The sequence below is a fragment of the Helicoverpa zea genome, chromosome 12 (assembly GCF_022581195.2).
Source record: "Helicoverpa zea isolate HzStark_Cry1AcR chromosome 12, ilHelZeax1.1, whole genome shotgun sequence".
In the NCBI taxonomy this organism is placed as follows: domain Eukaryota; kingdom Metazoa; phylum Arthropoda; class Insecta; order Lepidoptera; family Noctuidae; genus Helicoverpa; species Helicoverpa zea.
The window spans coordinates 3,856,214-3,883,216 of NC_061463.1; the positions used below are offsets into that span (position 1 = coordinate 3,856,214).

At 37.5% G+C, this 27,003-nt stretch overlaps 4 protein-coding genes across 6 annotated transcripts; 2 read left to right on the forward strand and 2 right to left on the reverse strand.

Annotated features, from left to right (window-relative positions):
* Positions 1-255: 255 nt before the first annotated feature.
* LOC124634915 (E3 ubiquitin-protein ligase MARCHF6) lies at positions 256-17,960 on the reverse strand. The gene is made up of 11 exons (XM_047170595.1): positions 17,802-17,960; positions 16,625-17,719; positions 12,038-12,289; positions 11,041-11,241; positions 9,121-9,306; positions 8,528-8,656; positions 8,314-8,404; positions 7,774-7,955; positions 4,972-5,156; positions 4,345-4,534; positions 256-4,003 (listed from the first exon to the last, which is right to left on the reverse strand). Exons 2-11 carry the CDS (start codon positions 17,681-17,683, stop codon positions 3,881-3,883), a joined length of 2,598 nt encoding a protein of 865 aa, XP_047026551.1. The 5' UTR covers positions 17,684-17,719; positions 17,802-17,960; the 3' UTR covers positions 256-3,880.
* A 550-nt stretch (positions 17,961-18,510) lies between these two features.
* LOC124635417 (protein ALP1-like) lies at positions 18,511-21,162 on the reverse strand. The gene is made up of 2 exons (XM_047171300.1): positions 20,757-21,162; positions 18,511-19,606 (listed from the first exon to the last, which is right to left on the reverse strand). The coding sequence occupies exons 1-2, from the start codon at positions 21,059-21,061 to the stop codon at positions 18,949-18,951; spliced, it is 963 nt and encodes a 320-aa protein (XP_047027256.1). The 5' UTR covers positions 21,062-21,162; the 3' UTR covers positions 18,511-18,948.
* LOC124635418 lies at positions 19,597-20,766 on the forward strand. Its single transcript, XM_047171301.1, has one exon. It carries the CDS (start codon positions 19,815-19,817, stop codon positions 20,682-20,684), a length of 870 nt encoding a protein of 289 aa, XP_047027257.1. The 5' UTR covers positions 19,597-19,814; the 3' UTR covers positions 20,685-20,766.
* Positions 21,163-21,305: 143 nt separating the features above from the next.
* On the forward strand, positions 21,306-26,955 carry LOC124634983 (adenosine 3'-phospho 5'-phosphosulfate transporter 2). 3 transcript variants are annotated; one of them, XM_047170699.1, is made up of 6 exons: positions 21,306-21,515; positions 22,675-23,057; positions 23,329-23,555; positions 25,338-25,564; positions 26,123-26,304; positions 26,748-26,955. In XM_047170699.1, the coding sequence occupies exons 2-6, from the start codon at positions 22,720-22,722 to the stop codon at positions 26,923-26,925; spliced, it is 1,152 nt and encodes a 383-aa protein (XP_047026655.1). In that variant the 5' UTR covers positions 21,306-21,515; positions 22,675-22,719; the 3' UTR covers positions 26,926-26,955. The 3 variants fall into 3 exon arrangements, with proteins under 3 accessions (XP_047026655.1, XP_047026654.1, XP_047026653.1); XM_047170698.1 differs by having other exon boundaries at positions 21,306-21,462; XM_047170697.1 differs by lacking the exon at positions 21,306-21,515 and adding an exon at positions 22,321-22,546.
* The last annotated feature ends 48 nt before the right edge of the window (positions 26,956-27,003 follow it).

The window sequence follows — 27,003 nt, forward strand, 5'->3', positions numbered from 1 at the left end:
GTACCTAGTCAGTCTGCTTTATTTAGTCAATATGTCGACTGGTAGCTAGCTAAGCTGTACTCGAATCCAATGGTGGACGATCTAGGCAAATAGCGTGCAGAAAATTTAGGTACCTAAATGTACACACTATTAATTATTATATTAATTTCATGTTAATTTTGCTCTCATCGTGTTTTCTACTTATCAAGTTTTCGAAAATATTGCCTTCAAGTATTTTGGGTTTACACAACCGAAACAAAAATAAAAATAAAATCGTATTTCGATAATCATTTTATTTGTTTACAAATTGCTTATTGCCTGTATCTAATGTCATCTAAATCATATTAATTCACCATTGATAATCGTTAAACTGAAATAACCATACTACGCCAGTCAAAAATTATCTCTACAATTTACATACGAGGGCCGTAATAATTCAATAACTATTGCGAAAAACAGACGACAGACGATGTGCGCATAGCCCACGGAGGAAGGAAAGATGAGCGGAGGAGCCATAATACAGGTAGGTCAAGCGCCTTCTAGGTTAAATGGGTACGGTGGGCATGACCAAAACAATCAGTTACAAGCGAACTGACAAGGGTTCTTTGAGACATCAGACGATTTTTAGGGTTCGGTAGTAAACTATTGGTATTAAAAATAATGGCCAGGCTCAAAGAAGGCCTTTATGGGCGAATAGTTTTCCATCCCCCGCACACACAGATGTTTCGTTATGGCACCTCCGCTAGTTATTTTATTCTCCATGCCATTGCCGCATCTCTTTCTCGCATTAGCGTATGGATCATTATGTATAGAAATATGATAGACTTAAAGCCAAGGAATAGAAAGACATAATTAAAATACCCAAGAGGTCTATTCTCAATGCAAAAAAGCTGACATCATACTTTTTTATTAAATAAAAAATAGGTGCATGATTAAAACCACTTTTCAAGTCTTTTTTATATTTATTACATCTACATTGTTGATTTTGTAGACCTATAAATATAATTGTACACAGTACTAAACCTTTAAGAAACAATTTAAGGATAGACCCCAGTGTATTAAAATGAAAACGATTATTTTAAAAACAATAAAACACATATAAGATTGAGCAGTGTACAATAAATAATGTTTATATAAAACTACTTAACACTAGATGAATTAAAATAAAAATATTTTTTTGCTAATTTCACCACCTCATTTTTTAAACTATTTTACGTAAATTATAGGCAGACACTTTTTTTTCATTAGCTCAAGTTTTTTTTTATAGAGTAACGCTATAAAATTACACGACCTTAAAACTGGCTGACAGAATTCGAATACCACTTTTGGATATAAAAAAATATTATTCGTAAATTGAATTCTGTACCAAAACTGATAAGCTAAAAAGATTTTACACAGAAATAGTATTATTATTTTAAATTGTAAAAAGTAACATTTAGCCGAAATTATACGAAAAGCCGTGAGAAAGGAGAATAGCCCAAAATATTAATTTTAATTTCACTGAAAAAGGCATCGGGGACAACACAAAATCTGCCTCCCACTCGCACATATTGAGTACGAGAGAGAGGCATAAATTAGTGTTGCCATATCAAAAAATAATTAAACTGGTAACGATTGGTCACACTACGCACGATAGCTGTAGTTTTTGGCACCCTCACTTACATCAGTATTTAAAATGCTTTCGAAATATGCTGAAGAGTAAAGGGCCATTCTCCTTTCAAAATTGAATCCTATTCTAATATGCATACGGTCGGATATTGGCTGGCAAGTTAAAACTGTGTCTATAGTTTATCTTCTAAGAAAACAAACAAGAAGCGTACCATTGGATGTTAATCTAAATTATAATATAAGATAATAATAACTGTTGGATAAATGTGATGGTTAGCTCAGACTAACTTCTTGAAGATTTAGTTCCTTTGAGCGTATGCACGAACTTTACGAATGTCATTTTAGCGATTTTGATTATATGTCATAGACTCGACATTGGTTCTTGGAGGTATGTGTTCAAGAATGAAATTACATTCAGGCAGTTTTTCGATTGATAGAGAAATAAATCGAATAGTTCGGTAATAAAACGCCCTCTGGTGGTACGGTCCAATGTCGAGAATACAATCTTAACTTTGATTTTCCGATCCCATATAGTCTGAAATGTGTGCAAAACTGTGCAAGTAACATTTACACAAAAAACCACCATCCAGGATATGTATTATCAATAGGGGAATGATTACAACAGAAGCGCATTTATTTATAACTTTATATTTATAATATACATTGGCAAATTAACATGTCGACCTTGCAAAAAATTAAGGCCAGAATATTACAATAATTATAACAAGTAAAATAATTCTAAGAAAATGTGTGATTCGTTACTGCGTGCTCGTTACTTGCACAATGATAAAGCGACTTATATAGAAGAAATGCTGCAAGATTGGGAGCAGGTTCGAAACTATAGCAAACAATCCTAATACTTTATAATGAAAACATTGATTAGAAGAAATAAAGGCATTAGAAATTATTATGACTGCTTCGACTCTGAGTAACTTAAAAACAGCTTCCAAGGCGAGCATGTAAAATTAATTTACCATGACGCTCTGTGACCTTAATAAATTGTATGTTATCAGAGTTCACGCTATGTATTAGAAATGGCCTCACGTACGCTAGACAAAATTCTAGGTCAATCAATTTTCAATCTCATTACTTAAGCCATAAAGCTGAAAATTGCTCAACTTATACGCCATTTAAAATAACATTAGAAATTTAAGTAAACCTTTTTTACTGTTTGATCAACCGATTTTGACTTCTATTCTGTAGACAAAAGAACGGAATTGAAAGCAAAATAGTGGTTACAATACCAAGTATTTACTGCAGCCGCCATTAATCATACTACTAACGCAATAGAAGTCAAAATCGGTTGAACAAACAGTAAAAAAGGTTTACTTAAATTTCTAATGTTATTTTAAATGGAGTATAGATGTTTTTGGAGCGTTTGTTTTACTGTGTGCACCCCACTCCCCTTATAATTGTACTTAAAAAGTTACATGTGGCGATAAATTGTGTCCAGTCGATATAAACCCGATTCTCTCACTTTCGTGTCTTTTAAAATATTTATAACCTTTTTCTACATAAAAATAAATTTCATGCCGATTGACTTAAAATAAATGCCAACGATTCATTTTCAATCGATTAATGTTTAATCGATTACTCATCATTGTCGTGCAATTAAATATTTACCGATTTTAAATCGATATCTTTTCGTAATGGTCGTCAATTTCATTAATCGACTAAACATTATTCGATTAAAATTCTCGCATCGCATTTCTAACATTTAGTGTTCTCTTTAGCCATTTTTGGTAAACGTTCCACATGTTTTTAAGAATAGTCAAAAATAATCGAATGAATATCGATACTTATGCTTAGAAAAACATTCCGGTTCGTGACAGAGGCGGTGTGAAGAGACAATTCACATTGTGCTATTTACTAAGCTTGGCTCCAATAAATAGCGTGGCTATGAGATCTAATGTTTCTATACAAGGAATGCCAATATTACGTGGGTTAAAAGTTTAGTGACTAAAACATTTTTATTTACAAGACATAGTGAATATCGACTAATTCAAGTATAACTCCGTACCTCGATATTACGGTACTTAGTTCAGCATTTTTTGGCGAGCATTACAAGGATGTAATATCGAAATTTAACATTATCAATCTTTATAATGTTCGAGAAAAATGTTTAAAAAAAAAACAAAAGACGGAGAATCCCTATTTAAAAAGTTTCGCTTATAAGAAGGGTTTTTATAATTACAGAGATCGTTGGTGTCTATCACACGCTCTGTCACGAGTGACGCGGTGACGTCACGGGTATGACGTCACGGGGATGACGTCACGGGAATGACGTCACAGTTCAGTTGGCGGGGACGGTGCTCTGTTGCTGTTTGTGTCGCCGGTGGTCGTAGTTGACGAGGCGTTGGCCTACGAGGTACTTGTCGTTCTTTATGTGCTCGTAGAGTTTGCGGAATTGGCGTATCTGTGGGAGATGTTTGAGATTAGTGATACTTACTGGGCCGTTTTAATAAGGCGATGATCGAATTAAAAGATGATCAAAAATATATATATTGGGTAGGATTGAACTATCATTTTTTGAGAAGAGATATTCTGTGCAATAAAATTTTGGGGTTGTGTTAATTTTTACTTTTTGTTTCAGATCACGTCGACTCAAAATGAGACAGGTATCTGTAGAAACGTGAAGATCGTATTATGCACCACTCGTGTCTTTATTGAATCACTGCGCTCGCGCAAGGCGTCAAATAGCTCAATTCAGAGTGGCAAACATATTCAACAAAAACTGTATATTTTATTTCTAAATACCTGGAAGACGGTAAGCGCAACGACTAGCGCAGTGAGCAACAGCGCGGGATACACGCGTCGCGCTAGCAAGTTGCGCTGCGCCGGCGCGCTGACCGCCAGCGGCAGTATCGAGTGCGCTAGTGCGTACGGTACTGCTAGCGCTAGACCCAGCCAGCAGACACAAGGTGCTGCGATTTCACGGAGAATGAACCTGAGTAGTAGGAAAATAAGGTATAAGTTCGTTTTTGTATGCTGTAACTAATCATATAGCAAATTAGGTACACTATTGATATTAGAACTAATTAAATTACGTGACATAAAGGGTGGTTATACTTAGAGCGATCTCTTCCAGAGAACCTTATCAAAGATTGGATGTGTGGATTTTTCGTTAATTTGTCACTCAAAAAACACTAAACCGCTTTTCATGAAACTTAGCTACATAACTTTTTATATGTGTGTGGGGAATGTGTCCTTGTGAACGCGGGTGTCGCCGCGAACGTAAATTAATAGTGACCATGTCGAAATTCACAGTCCAAAAAATAAAAAGGAAAAGTTTGTCTGACGGTATCACTCATAATTGTTTTTGTATACTTAAAACGTCATTATCAGTAAAAAATAATATATATATAAAAAAAAAACAAAACATACTTAAGATCCATTTCTCTAATGCCATCTCTGTAGGCCTTCTCTATAGCTCGTCGCATGGCCCAGTCGGGGCCCATCATGGTTAGAGCGCAGACTATCTTAGTGTACAAGACGCCTAACGCCCAGTCCTGCCACACGAATAACACTGGGGATTGCTCGATCGGCACTCGGAGAGGGATTACTAGTACCTGTGGACGAAATAAAATATTTATGTTATTTTCACAAGATAAATGGTAGGTTATGTAAACTTTTAAGTTATGGTCTGAAGTCATGAGTCAGGGCACGCCACCATAGTGGCGGTAAGTCCCCTCTTTGAGGAGTGGCTCGGGAGGAGTCACGGCGCCCTCACGTATCGCATGACGCAGGTCCTCACCGGACACGGTTGTTTCGGGAGGTACCTGCATCGAATCGGTCGTGAGGAGGCGCCCGGGTGCGGACAGCCCCGAGGACACGGTGGACCACACAGTCCAGGAGTGCCCTGCGTCGGAAGGGCACCGCCGGGTCCTCGTCGAGGCTTTGGGCGGCGGCGACCTCTCGCGTCCGGCCCTGGTTCAGGCCATGGTCCAGGGCGAGAGGGAATGGGATGCCGTTGCCTCCTTCTGCGAAGCGGTCATGCTCGAGAAGGAGGAGGCGGAACGCCAGAGTTCGCACCTCTCATCCCGGCCGCCGCGCTGGACCAGGTAGACACCATGGGCGCCGGGTGTCGCGAGATGACTCCCGGCCACCATAGGCGTGGGTCTGTGGGCGGTGAGTTCTGGTGGCTCATCGTCCCTCTGTCTGCTTAGACGACAGACCCGTGTCGACGGCGCGCGTTGTTCCACGCGCTCCTCAAAGAGATGTCAGCAACCCCAGCGGGGCCCAGCAGGGCCAAGGCCTGCCGGGGCTGCGGGTTGTTCGAAAGAGATACCGCGGCCCTGGTACATAAAAGGCCCACGACGGAACACGACGGTTTTTAGTCAGTAAGAGCCCCCGCAGACCACAGACTTTTTATCGGCCGATAGTTTAGTCGGGTTGGCCTGCTAGTACGCACACCGAGCCAACTAAACAGTTTAGTCGGTGATGAGTGCGCAAACTATCCAACAGTCTGCCGACTATTTGCTAGTTTCTAACCAACTGGTGAAAAGAGTGGTCGCACCGCACAATGAAAATTAATAAAACATTGCATAGAAATGTTATTATTGCTCTCATACACCGGAGAAGGAAAATTAAAAAGAGAGCCCGAGAGTATTGGGTGCATCATATCTTTAGTGATAGATTATTAAATGGAAAATTTTACACTATGCATTCCAAATTACTCGATTATTAAAGTGCAGGGCGTTTTTCGACTTCCTCGATCAAAGTTACGATCGAAGATTCCGAAATAAGTGACTGAGAATTGGGCGACGCCATTTTACAAAACACGCGCGACCGACCATTCGCTGTCAAAGCTCGGAGCGAACTGAACTATCCGCTTAGTCGGTCGACTAAAAAATCGTTATGTGTGCGCGTGTGGTAGGGTCGACTAAAAAGTCGTGGTGGCCTAGTGGGCAAAGAACCAACCTCTCGAGTATGAGGGCGCGGGTTCGATTCCAGGTCAGGCAAGTACCAATGCAACTTTTCTAAGTTTGTATGTACTTTCTAAGTATATCTTAGACACCAATGACTGTGTTTCGGATGGCACGTTAAACTGTAGGTCCCGGCTGTCATTGAACATCCTTGGCAGTCGTTACGGGTAGTCAGAAGCCAGTAAGTCTGACACCAGTCTAACCAAGGGGTATCGGGTTGCCCGGGTAACTGGGTTGAGGAGGTCAGATAGGCAGTCGCTTCTTGTAAAGCACTGGTACTCAGCTGAATCCGGTTAGACTGGAAGCCGACCCCAACATAGTTTGGGAAAAGGCTCGGAGGATGATGATGTGCGCGTGTGGTAGGGAGCCAATACTGATTATACGGTCGGCCGATAGTTTGCCGACAGTTTAGTTTGAATTGAATCGGGAAGCCCATCAAACTTGTTTATCGGCCGATACCAAATCGCCATAGTGTGCGCACTTGCTTACATCTGCGTACTGATTAAGAGCCCGACCAAACTATCGGCCGATAAAAAGTCTGTGGTCTGCGGGGGCTCTAAGAGTCTGACACTCGCTCACCGCTGGTAACCCACAGCGGGAGGGGTCATTTGATGATTTTTGACGTCGGAAAAAAAAAAGTCATGAGTCGTGCAATAAAAGTGTTATGATCCAATTTCTATAGGGTTGTTGTCTAATATTTTCATGTGAAAGGTATGACTCAAAAGTGAATTTGTATGTCTGGAAAGTTTAGTCGTATGTTGTCAACAATCGACGCTGCGCTTGTAGATGGCCTGTGTTAAGGCGGCACGCACAAGCGTGATTGCGTCTGTCATTATTAGGTCCTAAATAGTTTACTTTAATAGCAGATTGGAGCAATGTTTGGGAGATGTCAATAATGTTTGGGAGATGTCAGTAATGTTTGGGAGATGGCAGTAATGTTTGGGAGATGGCAGTAATGTTTGGGAGATGGCAGTAATGTTTGGGAGATGGCAGTATGTTTGGGAGATGGCAGTAATGTTTGGGAGATGGCAGTATGTTTGGGAGATGGCAGTAATGTTTGGGAGATGGCAGTATGTTTGGGAGATGGCAACGATGTTTAAGAAATAGCAGCATTATTTGGTAGATTGCAACAAAGTTTGGCCTATATCAGTAATGGTTTGGAAATGGCACTAATATTTGGAAAAAGACAACAATTATTGGTAAATGGCAACATTATTTGAGAGATGACAACGATGTTCTATAGCCATGTGTATATAATTACCAGCTCCAACAGCAACCCAAACATCAGCGGCACGAGCCCCAACAACGCGAGCGCGGCCAGCGCAGCCCGGGCCGCTACTCGCGCCCACAGCGCGGCTCGGGCCGCCAGCAGGGCGCGGCCCCCGCGGGCCCAGCCTGCGGCGAGGGTACCGCCGCGACCCACTGCCCAGCATACGTACATGCCTGTATGATAATACAATAATCAGTAGGTACATCTACACGCCATTTTACTTTGTAATAGTCAGTGTATAGTAGACTTTAAAATAGACTGTCTATCATTTCTCTCCATACGGTACCCACTATTGCACACATTAAGTGTCTCAATGCACAAGTTTCATTGTAAAGCAATTTATGCGCAATTTTTTGCGCAAACGTTTTAGTGTAGCGCAAAAGTTGCGCAAACTTCCTAAAACAACATTGAACAGCTCAAAGGTATATTTATCCTTAAGCATGTAATCAGAAAACAAATAATGTATTATATGAACTATTTACAAAACAAAATTATTGAAAAACATTATAAATAGCGACATGCAGTACTCACCACACGCAGCTGTATAAAGTTCGTGAACGCCATCTGATGCCTTTGGTAGCCACAATGCCATTACTCGCCTTCCTATAGCGACAGGGATTACCTACAAACCATAAAAATACATAAAGAATTTTCCTCAAACCATTGAAACATGAAGAAATTATTCTAGAAAACTGAATAAATGCACATCTAAATAAATAATGGTAAATTCATATTAATAACGTACGAGAGTCAACGCGCTGGCTAGCACCAGCGAGATGGAGACGAGGATCAACAAGGCGCCGAGACGAACCGGGAACCAAGACACTCGGACATAAGGCTCGAAGCCGGCGGGACCGTCGCGACGCATTAATGCCTGAAATAATAGCAGATATTGTAGTTTGGCCCTTTGATAGCAGGCCACAGAAACTGTAATAGCAAGTTTCATAAGCTAATTTCGAGTCACGAAATATACTAATATTTTTCAACACCTAAAAATAAGCACTGTGACACAAAAACTACTAATTCTCCGTAGAATATTTTACAACATGCATGCCAAAGTGCCAAATACAAATATAGACAATGAAAAGATACGCAAGTATGAAAAATAAAACAGTATATCCCAAACTAATAGGATATACAATACCCAGTCCCAAGGTAAATACAGTCCATATTTAAAAAAAAAAAACTAGTCCTCCACAGAACATTTTACAACATGGATGCTAAATACGAATATAGATAGTGAGACATTTAAGTATGGAAAAAACGATGATCGCAAAATAATTGGTCATACGATAATTGCGTTGTAGTGTTTTGAAACTTAGATTTTTCAGTTCTTACCTGATGAGCAGCCCCAAGTTGATGCGGCGGTCTTGGCGGATGTGGCATCGGCTGGTCATGTCTCATCTCGCCTAACAAGTAAGACCGCAGCCCTAGGGCTCCGGCGGCACAAGCACACCACGCACGGACGCCTGCCTTCAGCCATGTACGAGTGTGGGATTGTTCTAGTAAAGCTGGGAGGATCACCTGTGAACAATGTATGCAGATATTGCTGGGGACGTTTATTCCGTCACTTGCATGCAAAAATACGTAGGAAGTGGTGAAAAGTAGGCGTTTTAGGGGCTGTTTTTCACAATCTCGACGCTCGAAAAAGTTCATACTTAATTAGGTACCTTTTGTAGACAAAAGGGAATGCAATACAAAATACTACCGTCCCCCTAATTTTGAAACGAAGCTAAAATGCATAAAACATGTTTTGTTTATCGAATGTACGATATTATTGATTGATATTTTCCGTGTAAGCCGGATGCTTAATCTAGTCTGCACGGTAGACATTGCCGATAAATACAAACTTCTTCCAAGACATAATTAAGGTCAAGTAGTCTGTCTGACAGGAAAAACTGCATTTCTCGCTATGGTTTAACTTCATGTAAGAGGGAAGAAAGCTCTACAAACGCAAGTACTTACAAGTTACGAAATCTAGATCATATGCATTGATCTTACTAACGTTATAAATATGAATGGAATTGGATAAATCTGTTCTGTTCTGTTCCGTTACAGCCTTTTTATCGTCCCACTGCAGGGCACAGGCCTCCTCTCACACGGAGAAGGAAGGATTGGATAGATAGTAGGTAGATAAATCATCGAGACATGGTTCATGGTTTATTCTGCTGGTGGGATTAGTCGGAACTATGTACTTCTGACTCTCTAACACAAAGGGCCCTAACACAAAGTTCACCACAATTCTTCTTCAAATTAGTAAAGATATGGAACAGAGGAAATAGCCTAGACCTTTCTGGTAAAAAAAAAACGGAAGAAAGAAAAGGGAACCTATAGTTTTAAACCAGACCAAAACTCTTTGACCGACCTTTATATCGGTGACTCAGAATAAAATAATTAAATCATCATATCTCCTACAACAATACAAGGTACTTTCAATGATACATTAGCATATGCAAATGTTGCAAATCGGTACATGAAGCAATTCTGTACAACAACCTGCTTTGCATATTGCGGTTCGCTTTCATTCTTACACATATTTTGACCCTGTGACTATATATAACTTAGTTATTATGAAGATATTTTTCAATTTGACAATTTATTTTGAACTTAAGTTAACTTAAGGTAAGTAACTCTTATATAATATAAGAGAGTTTGTTTTCTTGTTATCTCAGGTACCTATAATTACGTAATTATCTAGGGGAGGAAGTCAGGGTAAGCCTTCATTTTATGGAACGTCTTAAGCACAGATTTTGATACTAATCATACGATTATTGGGATTTTACAGTTAATTAAAATAGTTCCTACATAATTGTTTAAATTAAAGTGTCATTGTCTTACATTTATTTACCTAAAAAAATATGACGCACATACAATTTAAAGTGGATTTCAGGAATGTCGTTAATTTATTTATGAAAAACAGACTGAAATATTTTTGTTTTATTTTTTTGTTAACTAGGGAAGTCGACGTTAATTACAAATACAAATGCAATGGCCAAGTATGCATGCCAACTAATTGTGTAAAAAATGTCTCGTAACGCAAATATTCTTCTAAGATCTCATATTTATTAGCAAAAACATGGGTCAGTAATTTCGCATAAATTTTACTGTCGCGACTTTTTAAATGTATTTTTCTGTAGACAATCAAATCTTTAAAAAAGTCGCGATTAGCCCTTTCGTGCCAGTAAAATTGATGCAAATAGACTACTAACCATTACAAAAACATAACAAAAAAAAAGTCTAACAAAAACATTTATTTACCTGAAGCAACAGCAGCTCCAAGCTGAGTTCATTGACCGGAGCGTCTGTGTGAACGGCGACGGCATAAGGCAGGAATCCAGGGAGTACGTATTTGATCACTCTGATAGGCAACCACAGCATGAAGAGTACTGCTGTGCCGAAGATCATAGCTGACACCACCAGACGGCGAATGTGCGACCAGACTGATAGATGGATCATTTCCTAGGGAGAGAAAAAATTGCTGGTCAAATAAGGACACTGTATGGCTTTCTATAGGGTGTAACTGTATTTGGACTTAGCTGAGAAAGAGATCCTCAAATAGATGCATGTAATATGCATCTCAAATAGATGCATGTAATATGCATCTATTTGAGGATTTGAATAGAAGTGTAGAGGTTTGATTTGAGTAGCAAGTATTCAAGTACCAACTAAATAAGTTAAGCTGATATCAGACATTTAATTTCCCGTTCATTTTCGCCTTCCACTCGAAATGAAATGGAACACATAAAATGAAACACGAATGTGGAATGAAGCCAGCAAGAACATGGAGTGAGAGAAAAAGTGAAGCACTCATTGGCATGAATGTTCACTCTAGTGAAGTATATGATACCAGCTTAATCACCTGAGTTTTCAAACTATGCTTGTCATGAGGGGTATGACCCCACTATGCCTAAGGGTCCGTTCACACAAACCGGCTCGGAGTGCATCGGCGCGCATTTCTCTTTTCACACAGACCAGAATGCTGAAAGAGCATGCAATCGGAGCCAAACGTCTGCAAGACCGAGAAAACGTACGCGATCAGAGCCGGTCAGCTCCTCTTATTATTTCACACCGAGCGGTTTTGAGCATTCTTAAAGACAAAAGCAGTGCACGTGCAAAAATAAACCTTACTACAAATACTAAGTACTCGATTTTCGACATGTGACGAATTTGCTCTCCTCTCCGAGCCGGTCTATCTGAACGGACCCTAATTATTCAAAATCAACTTTTTAATCATATTCTACCAAAACCAACTCACCTGCACAGGACTAAAGTCAGGATCATTCAAATTCTTCAAGAACCACAGCACGCCAGGTCTTAAAACTTCCCTCAACAGAAGAATGAATGACGCGAAGTAGTACACATAGACCATGCCGACCAGCCAGTGAATAAACATAAGGGTCCATGGTGCTGCTTGTAGGCTCGACTCACGGTCCTTCAGGGTGGCATCGAACATTGACAGCGAGCAAAGGTCGAGCCACCAGCCACATACGAGGGGAATTACTCCAATCTGTCAATAAAGAGATGTTTCTTATGTTATTTTTGTTATCTATACAAATATAAAAAATTGAAAAAAATAGATTTTATGTTAAATTGTTTGTAATGGATTAACTACTGGACCAATTTAAAAAATTCTTTCACTGTTGAGAACCTGCGCTCTTTCCAAGTAACATAGGCTGTATTTTATCCCAGTGCGGCCAGAAGTTCCGACGGGACGCGGGTGAATCCGCGAGAAAACGGCTAGGATGAGATTAGTCTACCCAGAAGAGTTTTTTGTTATGAACTTCCGCCGCGATTTTCACCCGTGTTGCACGAGAGAGTAACTTTGCACGCGAATAGAAACTAGCTAGTAATATAATTCGGGTTACTTAACAATAAAATAATTTTCGCATTAGATCAGGAGTTTCTGAAACTACAGCTTTCTATCATTAGTTAAAGTTATACCCGTTCATTAATTTAGTAATAGCATCATCTAAAATTATGAATGTTCAAGAGCAGTTGAGTTTACAGTGTTTATGTTTTTCAGTGGTATTGTATTATAACAACAAATTGGCATGTATATACATATGACGACCTCGATGGCGCAATGGTCATCATGCCGGACCGCCGAACCTGAGGTCCCGGGTTCGATTCCCGGTTCGTCGACATTTGTGTGATGAGCATGCTTGTTGGCCGTGGTCTGGGTGTTATGATATGTATTTATAAATATGTATATATGTAGCTATATGTAGTTTATCAGTTGTGTTAGCACCCATAACACAAGTTAATAAATAACTTACCATGGGGCTAACCGACCGTGTGTGAAAAAGGTGTCCCGACATTATGTATGTCCCGACATTATATGTACATATAATTATACAATTTCTTATTCATTAAATGAAATCAACAATATACTTTCACTAAAGAATTCTATCACACACTTTCAGATAGTCTAAATAATGATAAGATTTACAACTTGCTTTGAAACAACCCACTCGCATGGCCAGTTTATCGTGTATAGACAACTTTGCGCATAATGTTAAGGCATGTAAGACTGAGGTAGCGGAGCTTGCATTGTCAGACCACACCGCACAGATATTGAAATGTCCAGTACAAAAAACATGTTGTCTCAAATATTGGTACACTAAAAGAAGGGATTATAGCGTAGAGAATATACTAAAATTTAAAAACCATTTAAAAAGTCTCACTTTTTCAGAAGTATATAGCACGGATGATCCAAATGTTGCCTATAATAATTTTATTGAAACTTTCAAGTTACTCTACGAATTGTGTTTCCCAATGACTTACTTAAAAATAAATACAATTAGAAAAACTAAATGGTTGTCAAAAGGGATCAAAATATGCAGCAAAAAGAAAAGGAAACTATTGTGGCAGTATAGGCTTAACCGTAATAAAAGTGATAAAACTAGGCTTGCTATATATTCTAAAGTATATAAAAAAATAATTAATTTGACACAAAAAGCACAAAACAATTATAGTATAAAAACATCAAAAAATAAATCTAAAACCGCGTGGCAAATTATCAATCGTGCGAAGTTTAACGTACCTAGAGCTAATATAAACAAAATTAAAGTAAATAATGATGTCATATCAAATCCCGAAGCTATTGCAGAAGCATTTAATAATTTTTTTATTGACAAAATACAGCCTAAACTTCCTGCCAACTCCAGACCTAAAACAGCTACCTTAGCTTTCAATAATAAATCAATGTTTATGGCCCCTAGCATACCGTACGATATTAAAAAAATCATTATGTCTCTAAATAGTACAAACAGTGTGGGATATGACGGTATCGCTACTAAAATACTAAAACATGTGTCTGATGAAATTTGCGGTCACTTATCACACATAATTAATCTCAGCATTAGCGAAGGTGTGTTTCCTGACGCTTTAAAAGTAGCAATTGTCAGACCACTCTTCAAAAAGGATGATAGAGAGATAATGGAGCATTATAGGCCCATATCACTCATTCCCATAATTGCTAAAGTATTTGAGAAATATATTTACAAGGAATTATATACATTTATTGAAAAAAACAAATTTCTTTGCGAGGAGCAAAAAGGATTTAGACTTGGCAAGACAGTTAACATGGCCATTTATGATTTTTTGTACAATGTTGCAAAGAATGTTGATAAGAGAAAACCGATCTGCGGCCTATTTTGTGATATGACCCAAGCCTTTGACTATGTGCACTATGGTACACTTCTAAATAAACTTGAATCATATGGCATTAGGGGGAATATTAACAATCTTATTAAATCTTATCTACAAAACAGAACCCAAATAACAGAAATAAATAAAATCGATATGAAAAGTAAACATGACATTGTTTATCAATCCACTGAACGTAAAATCTCATTTGGTGTACCACAAGGTAGTGTACTGGGTCCTCTTTTATTCATTTTGTACATAAATGACCTACCGAAATGCATCCCGCAACACTTGACATTATTTGCTGATGATAGCACATTAACGATACCGTGTAATAAACCGGAGACATATGAAAATGATATTAATGAATCTATAAATCAAATAGTAAAATGGCTAGATAACAACAATTTGAAAATTAACTTACTTAAAACTAAAAGAATACACTTTAGTCAACGGATTAATGATAAAAGTAACTTAAATATATTTTATGATAATCAAGCTGTAGAAGAGGTTGATACTACAAAATTTCTTGGACTCCGTATAGATAAAAAACTGAACTGGAAACCCCATATTGATTTTTTGTGCAAGAAATTAAGTAAATCGGCTTACGCCTTACACACACTGTCATGTATAATTGGTGTGGAGGCATTATTGACAGCATATTATGGCTTAGCAGAATCCCATTTACGATACGGCGTCATGTTTTGGGGCAACTCGACGGAAAGGGAAACCGTGTTCAAGGCTCAGAAGAGATGCATACGATCCATTTTTAAACTGAAACCCACCGACAGCTGCGTACCCTTCTTCAAAAAATATGCTATATTAACTTTGCCATGTATATACATTTTAGAAATAGCAGTCTTTGTCAAATCTAATCCGGATCGTTTCAAACGGTTAGATGACGTAGTTCCTCGTAATAGACGGGACAACAGCAGGGTATGTCTTCATAGTGCCGGAACAGCACTTATGCGCAAAAGTGTCTTCTGTATGGCACCTATAATTTATAATAAATGTCCCAAGGCCTGGAAAGAACTGCCCCTATTGCTTTTTAAGAAGACATTACGTAAATTCTTGGCCTATAAAGCCTACTACAGTATTAATGATTTTTTTAATGAGATGGATTTTACCCTTCCAAGTAGGCATACATAATTTTTAATTTTAAGTGTGTTTTAGATTAGATTTTTGTTTTTTAGTTAGTGTATTTAATTTTTTTTTTTTTGTTTTTGCATGCCAATTTGGTAAAATATGGCAGAACCCTATTTATGTGTAACTCCATCATGTATGTACCCATATTTGCAAAATAAATTATCTTTTATCTTTTTATCTTTATCTTTTATCTTATAATCTGTAGGCTATCAACAGTATCAGGGAGGTCATTGACTTTAGATATAAAAGTCACAGGTTTCATTAAACTTTATTGAACTGGGGTTAACAAACTCATTAATGTATTGCATATAATTACATTTTTGAAAATGTGATTGCATATGCATAATTGAATTTTTGTTAACAATTTTGAGTTTGGATAAGTGCTGGTCTTTCAATTTAGGCATGAGTAACATGCAAGTTCAATGCCTGGTAATAGATAAAATATATTTTTTTATGTCATTAATTTTTGTAAACAATATTTGTTTTGATGAGAGAAATAGTTCTCTTTAAACCAAATGGTAAAATGTTCATCATACATCATCATTGTGACAAGTGATTTCAAAGTTTACAAACAATGAATATGATTAATTACTTACACTGATATATGTAAACTTAAGATAATTCTAGATGGTTCCGTAGTTATTTAAATAAGGACATAAGTACATTTAGAATTCTGAAAGGAAGTTCTCCTTGAACAATGTTTGAATAATAACTTAAAAATCACTTTTAACCTTCCATTAAACCAAGAGTTATTGAAATAAATTAGTACAAAAAAATATATTTTAAATCTTCCGCACACTATAATAGAGGTCATATTTCATATATTAGGTATATTATTTTAATACATCATCTGATAAGAGTTTTTGTAATTGTTCAATTTTATGGAATATTGTTGGTTTTAAGATTCTATACCTATTAAGTCACTCAATATCTTATATCAGCTGAGTACTCATGCACTGATCTGTGTGCTACACCAAAGAGAACAGCAAGTTATTAAACCTCCTTTACTATTTTTTTTTTAATTTTAAGGAATAATAATTGTACTCACCTCAACCACAGACAGCAATGCAACCTTCACAACCACGTAACAGAATCCGAGTGCCTTCTTAGCGCTTCGTAGACGCAGCAGAGAGGCCATCCCATGCAGCACTGCCAGAATTGCTCCCACCAACACATAGCCAGCCAGAGCTGTCAGGGGCCCAGCAAATGGACCTTCAGCTGTCAATCCTGCCATAGCAGCCCCCAACCTCCCAATATGGTACGGACAGAAGGCAAACACCACAATAAACAATGTATTCAGGGACACAACCCAGAATACATGCTCCAGAAACACCATAGAACCATCCAACCCCAGCAGACGGGCCCATGTCAGCTCCTCAGCAGCAGCTCGGTCCCACTCCATAGGGTTCCAGTTCGCTTCATCACCAACTAGAGCATCTTCACCAACTTCCCCATTCACTTCATCTCTGAGCCCAACTTCACCATCCCCAGCCCCATTATTCACACGATCATTATTATTATCCTGCAGTGGCAAGTCCTCAGGGGGAGGCGCTGGCAAGTTCTCTCTCTCCATCCAGTCAGGACCACCACCATGCATTATTTGCTCTCTCAGCCATACAAGTCCAATGAAGGAGAATAGTGTGCATGTCACAACAAAACAACCGGAAAACACATCTTTAGCAAGATTCTCAGCTGATACTATGTCAAAGGGTAATGAAATCACTGGGTCTAGGGATCCCGAGAACAGGCAGCGGTAGGTTCTGCAGGCGGTGAGCGGCACAATCCCGAGCCAGGCGAGCGCGACCAGGGTGTAGTGCAGCCAGTCTTTAACGGCAGACGCGACGGACGTCACCAGCCCGCCCACCACGTCGCGGATAGGCAGTCTGCGAGGCATGTCCGGCGAGTATATCGGCATAAACGAGAACCGGTGACCGCACAACTCGCAAATCTCCTTCCTGGAGTATCGCATCCACTGCACTAAACACTCCTGGTGGATCCATTTTATCGAGCCCGTGCAGATGCAAGGATGGAACAGTGGCCTGTCGGACGATGCCTCCGAACGACAGAACCGGCAGAAGTCCGCGCCGGACGAGTCCGAATCCATCATTTTCTTCAATCCAGTTTGCCTGGTTGATTATGCGATCTGCGAAAGTTATCACAAGATTATGACTTGTACCAACTGCACACAACACGGACAGCTGGATGATGTTAACAATAATACACACCTTGACGCGTAAAAATAATAGAAAGCACAAAATACAATAGATTTTTAGGAAAAAAATAGGTATTTTCTCTTTGTTTGACAACCAGACAGCCACAGTATTAAGTGTAGCCAGATTTACATTCGCAAAATTCTACCAAGGATAGCTTCGTGACAGCTGTGCACGAAAACAAACCGGAAATAGATGGTAAGATTTCTTTTATAGGTTTAAATAGGTTCCATTTAGTAAACAAATTCAAGAATGATTAGATTAGGTATCGTATGTTCCATCGAATCATTAATTATTCACGTTATATAATGTTAATGACCACGTCAATGGCTCCATATTGTATGATTTGGGCCTATGTAATTAATTAGGTCATGTATTTTTTGATGAAATAAAAGAAAAAATGTATTTGTAGATTGTAGTTGTATTTTTCTAGTATTATTGGAGATGTCTAGTATGTTGGAGATGTGTATAGTTCTTGTCAAACTGTGCCACTCCCAAGTTAAATAAAAACCGGCCAAGAGCGAGTCGAACTCGCGCACGAAGGGTTCCGTACTATTATTTATGAAACGTTCCATTTATAAAACATTTATTTATAATATATTCCTTATTCTGTGAATATTTCAAGCATCTACCTGTTGCCGTTATCGATATCGAGAAAAATGAGCAAGCCCCCCAAAATATTTATTTTATTCTAGTTTTCATTATTTGTTGTTGTAGCGGCAACAGAAATACATTATTTGTGAAAATTTAAACTCTCTCACTATCACGGTTCATGAGATAAAGCCTGGTTACAGACGGACGGACGGACGAGCAGAGGAGCGAAAACCATAGGGTCACGTTTTACCCTTTGGGTACGGAACCCTAAAAACTGTATAAAGCTGAACTCTGGCTATATAATATATACTGTGCACTGATGATATATTCACTTTCTTATTTTCATTCCGTTTGAAATCGATAAACCATCGACCCACAAAGTGTTGGTTGGTTGGAGCGTATTTACAAATCAGATGAGCTAAGGCAAAATTGACAGAAAAATCCTACCATAACGCTTGCTGAAAGCTGAAACGTTTTAAAACTGAAAACTCTAATTTGTTTCGTGTAACATAATGATAGGTAGACTAGCTAGCCATAGATAATTTCGCGTTACACAGTCGTAATTAACTTAAAACTTTCTTCTCAAAAATATACGAAACTTCTGGGCCAATATTCCGAATGCACATTCCACGACAACTCTAGCTCTACTTAATGCACGATTAAATTTTTTTTTATCAGGATCATTTATTATTGATTCTCTAGTAAACGGTCTCATTAGAAAAGTTTCCAATCTAAAACCTCCATCGCCGATGAACACGTGTGGTGTAGGGTTTTCACAACCTGGTAAAGGTTTAGATGCAGGCAATTCCATTTTCCTTCCTTTTACAAGTTTGTAGAGTGTTGAATTTTCAAAAATTGTACTATCTGAATCCTTGCCATATGATCCAACATCTATATAAATGAACTTATAATGTGCATCAACTAGCGCCAGAAGAACGATAGAAAATTTATTTTTGTAGCAATAAAACATCGATCCACTGTTAGGTGGAGACTTGATAGTTATATGTTTTCCATCAATACTCCCAAGGCAGTTTGGAAAGCCCCATATTGTATAAAATCCTTCTGATATTTGCTCCCATGTCTGTAGAGTTGGTACTGGAATGTATATTGGCTGCAATACTTTCCAAATAGCTTCACAAACTTCAGAAACTATACTTGAAACGGTGCTTATACCCATTCGGTATGAAGATGAAATAGTAGTAAAAGTATCGCCCGTAGCCAAAAATCTGAAAAATGAAATACAGAATGTATTACGCTGTGTGAGATTTGTTAAATCTGCATAATCTACATGTGTCTCCTAATTTTGTTTCAGTGAAATCACTAAAAGCAAAATGGAAAAATCTGCGTGATACTTACAAGAAGTACAAACAGTCTCAACTAACATTTAGTGGGCAAGCTGCAAAGAAATATGCTAATTGGGTGTGGGCTGAACACATGAGTTATGTGGATTCTACAACAAATTTACGATCTACTGAGAGCACTTTAAATACTAGCCCTCCAAAACTGCAAGCAGCGGAAAATAATAAGATTGAAAATTTACTTCAAAATCCAACGGATATAGAAGAACGAGTAGAACCTATAATCGGAAATGAGACACAACAAGAAGCACAGGATGATGGGTCAGTAAGCAATATTTCAGAGACAGGAAGCGATCTATATCGAAGAAGAAGACGCCGAAACTTAGATCCATCCGATAAAATTATTAATTATTTAGAAAAGAGGAAGATTGCAAAATCATCTACTCCAAATACAGGTCAAAATCTAGTTAATGTATTGTGTGACAGGCTTGATATGACATTTTTAGGTTTTGCTGACAGTGTCAAGAAACTTTCTTTGAACAACCAAGCCATTATTAAATTACAAATCATGAAATTAATAACCGAGTATGAATTAAAAGAAATAACAAGTGACAATAGACCAAACTCTAGCAACAGTACCTATGTTTCGACTCCAGAAAGTATTACTCTCGATGATCTTAGCAATCACAGCAATCGTAACGTCCGTCAACCATCCACATCAGGCGTCAACTATCATAATACACTTTCAAACACGCAAAGCCAAACAGAAAATCGTGACCTCAATCAGCCGTCCACATCAGGTGTCAACACCCATAATAATATACGAACACCTAATATCATCATTTTACAATCATCTGAAATCAGTGATCAACACACATCACAAATCATAACTGATGAAAAAAGTACTCAAAAGTACATCATGATTCAACCATCAGACCAAAGAAATGATAATAAGGAAAATAATTACTTGAGTGCTCAAAGTTGTTTTGCTAATTGGAACGAGTAATGAAACATGTGTGCGAATTATCTACTACATACTAATCTAAATTGTATTTTTTTAATAAATAAATAAACTTACCTTAAACATATTGCCAATCTTTCCTTTGAGGATATACTTTCCCTGAAGTTTGTATTTTTCTTCTGGATATATGGCTGAAGTTGGTTGTGCAAGTAATCAAAAGTTTCAGGCGACATTCTAAAATAAGTGACAAAACGATCACTATGCTGCTGTAGTTCTTTGCATAATTTATTTTCTCCAAGCTTCTTTCTTTTTTGATTAATTTCATGAACCCATATTCTTCGTCTTTTTCTTAATGTCGATACAAGAAGTAATAGTTCTTCTTCTTCAGATTCAGAAAGAAACCAGTCTGACTCAAACGACATGTTGCACTAAAATGAATAGGAAAATGCGATACTGAAATGCGGTGTGAAAACGACCGCTTAAATTTCGCTTGTTTACCGCTTTTTCCTGTTCGCTATCGCGGTTTGCGGCGTCTGTGTGCTAACGCCGTAAGCATTTATTATCAGCTGTCTTACTCTAACTTTGAAGGATTTCGTATTTCATGTCCTGTTGTCATCAGATGTTCAGAAATCAGAAGTCTTTTTGACAGAAAGATTTTTTATCGAATTGACATTCCGAGACTCCGCGAAACGTGTCGTGGTCTTGAAGGATTGGTTGTTATCCCTCAATTTCATAAAATTTACAGCTCGTTTTAACACGAATTAATAAATATGTAGAGTACAACGTACATACGAGTGTAGTTTCTACCTTCAGCTTCTTCCAGGTAGGTGAAATACGTGACGTTGGTGCTTAAATTCTTGTAAACAATATCCATCGGTAAATATTTCTTACATACTCTTTCTGGCTGTTTTCTTTAGTGTATGATAGTATAGTGAGTTATATTACTGTACTGGCATAATGTTCTTATGAAGTTGGTGTAAGTAATAAAAGAAATGATTACCTACGTTGCTACGTGCTGTGAATCTCATAAATTAATGATTATTATTGTGCCGCCGTCCGGTGCAAAAACTAATTGATAGATAGCATCATCCAATAAAGACAAGATTTTTAAAAGTAAAGTAAAGGTATTTGTATGAATTGTTTTGTAACACTGTTTACAGCTAGAATAAATGTGTCCGAACTATGTCCAACTAGAATCTTATTTGATTGGAAAAGTATTTTTCCTTTCGTAATAACTACATATTTTTTTTTTTATTAACAGAAATCTGTAATAGATAACAAGTAATTTTATAATACTACTAAAAGGTATTGTCTCAATTTAGATCAAAATCTAATTAAGTATAAATTCTTGCTGATTTGAATACTTTTATCAGTTTTCTTTATGATCTTAGATTAATTCATTTCCCTGATAATATCGTTAATTTATGATAGCTACGAAAATTGTGTTAATTAAAAATAACAATAACATTTTTACTGAAGCACACTGTAGTATGAAGTTCCTTAAAATGGCAGCTAATACAGCCTTTACGTTGCCTTTTTTATTAAAAATGTTCTACCAGTAACGCATGTCTGTGTGTGTATCCTTCTGTTGACAAAATTCAACTAGAGTTTACAGTTACAAATCATATTATTGTGTGCGTATGGGAGTGGGGAGATTTCCAGCGTGATATATATTCAGTACAACTTACAAGGCAGATAAAGTAACACAGTTGTTTCTGTATTTTTATTAACTTTAATTGATTGAAACAACATATTATTACTTTAATTCAGTTTAAATTTATTATATGAACGCAGTGTGCTTTTTCGTTAGCAATGTGCTACAGTCTCAAGTCATACTGAAAATTATTAGTAGCACAAGTGTTGTGAAGATGACAACCATGATTCATGGAATGGTGAACGTAAACATGGTATGTTTTATAGCCACAGAAACACCTTTTATGTACCTGTGTAAAACATACAGCTGTGTCCCAAAATAGCTCACACAATTTTTATAGTTATTTGTATATGTAACAAAATTTTTGTTTTCTATTTCCAGGATAACTCCAAGTATACACTTCCAGAAGAGTGTGATGAATCTCAAATGGCAGTAACTCAGAAATCTGTGATAAACATGAGTCAACCAAAGGACGCAATTATACGAATTGACGTGCCAAACACCGGTAGAAATGGCACGAAAACCGAAACAGCAGAAATCAACATTCTATGTTTTAATTTAACACCGTATAGCCAATTGACACAATTCATGTGTTGTTCCATTTTCGTATTTGTATTTTATTTAGCCTATGGATATTTTCTAGAATTAATATTTGCGAAATCTGAAGTGAAACCAGTTAGTTTGTATATAACTTTAGTACAATTTTTAATGACTATGGCATTGAGCTACGTTGAGTCCCTGATAAGGAATCCTATTAAACGGAAGTAAGTATGGTTTATATTACTGTTTTGTACTAGCTGTTACAATATACCAAGCCTCGATAAGAGTTTTCTATGCAATCCTGTTTCATTGCAATATTTGGTTTATATTTTACCAGAAAGATTAAAATACAAATACATGCCTGCATCTTATTTCATATTTTTTCACTATGATAAACAGAATTGTTGAATGGAATGGTTTGACCACTAATCTATGGCTAACACAATACTTTGTGAAAAAGCTACATACTCAACATATTTTCCAACCTTCTTTCAGAGTACCTCTCAAAACATACGCATTATTAGCAGCTCTAACACTTGGGACCATGTCATTCTCAAACCTAGCACTGAGCTACCTCAACTACCCAACACAGCTGATATTCAAGAGCTGCAAGCTAATACCTGTGATGATTGGCAGTATTATTATAATGGGCAAGCGGTATGGGTTCCTGGACTATGTGGCTGCTGTTGTCATGTGTATTGGACTCACTATGTTTACGCTGGGTAAGAATTTTATATAGATGGAGTAAATATAGGCCAGTATTTTAGTAATTGACTGCCTCGTTGGTCTAGTTGTAGCAAGTGTGGCTGCTGAGCACGAGGTCTCGGGTTCGATTCCCGAGTCGGGCCGAAATCGCTTTGTGGGTTTTAGAAAGACTTTCACAAAGCAGCCCGGTGCCTGGAAGTTGGCGATTGATACACCCGTGCATCGGAGAGCACGTAAATGTCAGTCCTGCGCCTGATCTCTCTTCGGTCGTGTCGGATTGCCGTCCCATCGGGCTATGAGAACAGCCGCCGTACCCGATAATCGGCTAGGAGGACATCATTTAAGTAATTGGGAATTAAATCCAGTAACTGACTTTAATTTCAACAAGAAAACAATTTCAAATTCAGTTATAATGGCTCTATCAGAATTGTACCCTAAAAAATGTTGAGGAATACTAAGTATTCCAAAAGTTAATTGTAAGTCTTACAAACAATCCAGGCGCATTTAAAACCAAGAGGCAACAGATATCGTCAAAATCATAAATAAATGATCTAGACACACGGCAGTGTGTCCGCCAAGTTCGAGCAAAAAAAGCGACACACCGGCCGTGGGTTATATTACACGAACCATTTCGGGCCAAATTCGACCCCCCTACAACTCAAAATCTATTTTATTTACACATTTTAAATTTCTAGTATTTGTTGAGACCCCCTCACTTATCTAAAATACAAAATTTCATTAATATACCTATTGTAGGTCTTGAGATATTGACGTCAGAAAATCGCTATTTTTACTATACACTCACTGACTGACTGATTCACTGACTCACTCATCAAAAACCTAGACCACTTCCAATGGTCGTATTGACTTGAAATTTGGCATGGAGGTAGGTCTTTATGTCAAGGTAAAGGGAAAAATCTGAAAATGGCCAAGTGTGAGTCGGTTTCAAAATAATGAAGGTGTAAAATATCCAGTGTAAATTTATACCCCTAAGGAACTAAAACGAACTAAATTTATCTATATTTATATAATATATCTTCGAATGGTCGTACCGATCTGAAATTCGTTACAAAGGTTTGTATTTAGTCAAAGTAAAAATCTGAAAACGGCCAAGTGTGAGTCACTTTCGAAAATAACGAATGTGTAACTTTGATCCACGAACATAATATATGATAACATGTCATGTCAGTCAGTTGGTAAATCTAGTCCATTTAGTTAATCTAGTTCATTTCTTTGTAAGAAGCATAGTGCATATTAAAAAATCTGAAAGATAGTATAAATGAGACATTTCCTTAACTAACTTAATCATAAGAAAAAAATAAAATAAACAACCTTACAAAAATAAATGAAATCCCACCCAAAACAAAAATGTGAAAGGCTGCCAAGTTCGATAATATGGAAATACTTCGCCTATAAAAGAAGTGAGATCTGAATAAGTACCAAGTTCCATACACATACCTCAGTTAAAAATAGTTACTTTTTAATAATGTTACTTGGCAAGTTTTAATAGAAAATTAAATACTTGATTCATTGCGTTTAGTAGGTTTATAAGAAGGTGTGTGAAAACTTGCCAAGTAACATCATTAAAAAGTAACTATTTTTAACTGAGGTATGTGTATGGAACTTGGTACTTATTCAGATCTCACTTCTTTTATAGGCGAAGTATTTCCATATTATCGAACTTGGCAGCCTTTCACATTTTTGTTTTGGGTGGGATAATTCTTTCTGATAAAAGGTTTATAAAAATACTTTAAATAAATTGTAAATTATAATTCTAAAATGGAATATTATTTTTGCAGCAGACTCCAGCACCTCACACAACTTCAACTTTGTGGGCATCATAGTAATATCTCTAGCGTTACTCTGCGACGCCATCATAGGCAATGTGCAGGAGAAAGCCATGAAAAAGCACCATGCTTCTAACAATGAGGTCGTGTTCTACTCGTATGCCTTCGGGTGTGTTTATCTTGTGGCTATCACGGGGGTGTCTGGTATACTGACTGCGGGCTTCGAGTTTTGTTTGCAGGTGAGATTTTTTCATAGGCCTTTGATATAAAATGACCGATGACCTTCGCTTATTATGCCCCCCACGCACTAGGCAGCCACGTTTTCCTGGCTGTGGCAGCCAACACAATGCTCCTGATTGCACGGCAGCGGCACGACTGCTGGCAGCTAGAGCGGGTGTAGGCAAATGTATGTGGCTGCCGTCAGTGCCCGCCCACCAGTGTAGCAGCCAGACGTATTTCCGAACTTTGATAAGATGACTTTCGACGATTGGCTGCTATAACTGGCGGCCCAAATATTCTGTTTGCCGCTGACTGCCTAGTTCGCGGGGGGCCTTACAGTCACTTACATCTACATAGGTCACTTATGAAATTCAGTTGCCTGTGACTATAATAGAGCACCCATTACTAATCCAACTATAAAAATCTTGATACTTGCTTACCTACTAATACTATTTCAATTCCTCAAGTTTTTCCTCTTCTCGTAGTTCTACCTCTATCATAAAAATATGTCTACAAAACCATTAAAACTGCTTCTGACAAAAGTCATTGTACATTAATATCAACATTACTTGTTTCAGAATCCTCTATCAATGTACATGAATATCTTCCTGCTAAGTCTGAGCGGCTACATGGGTTTGCAAGCAGTGCTCACTCTAGTGCGAATATGTGGCGCCACCGTCGCTGTAACGGTAACCACGTTTAGAAAGGCGCTCTCCATTATAATATCGTTCTTGTTGTTCAGCAAGCCTTTTGTGTTTCAGTAAGTATTGTTCTTATATAATAAACTTGTTAATTTATATGCTATTATATAATCATTATAAAGATGTATAGTTAGTGTTGTGGGATGCACTGTGTCTGTTTTTTGTTTGCTTTTGTCATGTTGAAAGACAGTGGACGCGCTTATAGACTTGTTTATGCTATAATTTTATGAATATTGAATTAAAAAAAACAAGGCCTATCAATTAAAAGAAGAGCATAAAACATCTATAGATTTAAAGCGATCATAGAACTGTCCATTTCATATAGAATATCACACTTAAAACAAGTGTAGGGCTTTATTTTAGTTGTGTGGTGGTTAAAACTGCTCAAATTATCCCAGGATTTAGAAATAAATCGCGCTCACCTTTCTAGTAGAAACCTACATTACGCTACCTATATTAATGTTTCTGAAATAACTATTATATGTCCTTTTTATTCTTTCAGATACGTATGGTCAGGTATGCTGGTTGTATTAGCAATATACCTGAACCATTACAGCAAGAAGCATCCGAACTACGTCCCAGCTCCTATACTCAGATGTTGGCACTACATGGATAATATCTACCAGTCTGAATACCGGTACTTGAGGATTAAGAGCAAAATGTATGCTGATACTGTGTAAATATAATTAATATTTATATCAAATATGTAATTTGGTGTATGTATGTATTTCTGTGAGAAATTATGATAAAGTATTTGA

Excerpts from the sequence above, each read along its gene's own strand:
- LOC124634983 (XM_047170697.1), top strand. The coding sequence starts at position 22,424 with ATGAACGCAGTGTGCTTTTTCGTTAGCAATGTGCTACAGTCTCAAGTC. Across the intron at positions 23,058-23,328 it reads AGGAATCCTATTAAACGGAA|AGTACCTCTCAAAACATACG; the intron begins GTAAGTATGGTT and ends ACCTTCTTTCAG. Across the intron at positions 23,556-25,337 it reads ACTCACTATGTTTACGCTGG|CAGACTCCAGCACCTCACAC; the intron begins GTAAGAATTTTA and ends TTATTTTTGCAG.
- LOC124635417 (XM_047171300.1), bottom strand. The coding sequence starts at position 21,061 with ATGTCGTTTGAGTCAGACTGGTTTCTTTCTGAATCTGAAGAAGAAGAA. Across the intron at positions 19,607-20,756 it reads AGATTGGCAATATGTTTAAG|ATTTTTGGCTACGGGCGATA; the intron begins GTAAGTTTATTT and ends TTCATTTTTCAG.
- LOC124634915 (XM_047170595.1), bottom strand. The coding sequence starts at position 17,683 with ATGATGGATTCGGACTCGTCCGGCGCGGACTTCTGCCGGTTCTGTCGT. Across the intron at positions 8,657-9,120 it reads AACTTGGGGCTGCTCATCAG|GCATTAATGCGTCGCGACGG; the intron begins GTAAGAACTGAA and ends CTATTATTTCAG. Across the intron at positions 5,157-7,773 it reads TTGGGTTGCTGTTGGAGCTG|GTACTAGTAATCCCTCTCCG; the intron begins GTAATTATATAC and ends TTTCGTCCACAG.
- LOC124635418 (XM_047171301.1), top strand. The coding sequence starts at position 19,815 with ATGAGTTATGTGGATTCTACAACAAATTTACGATCTACTGAGAGCACT.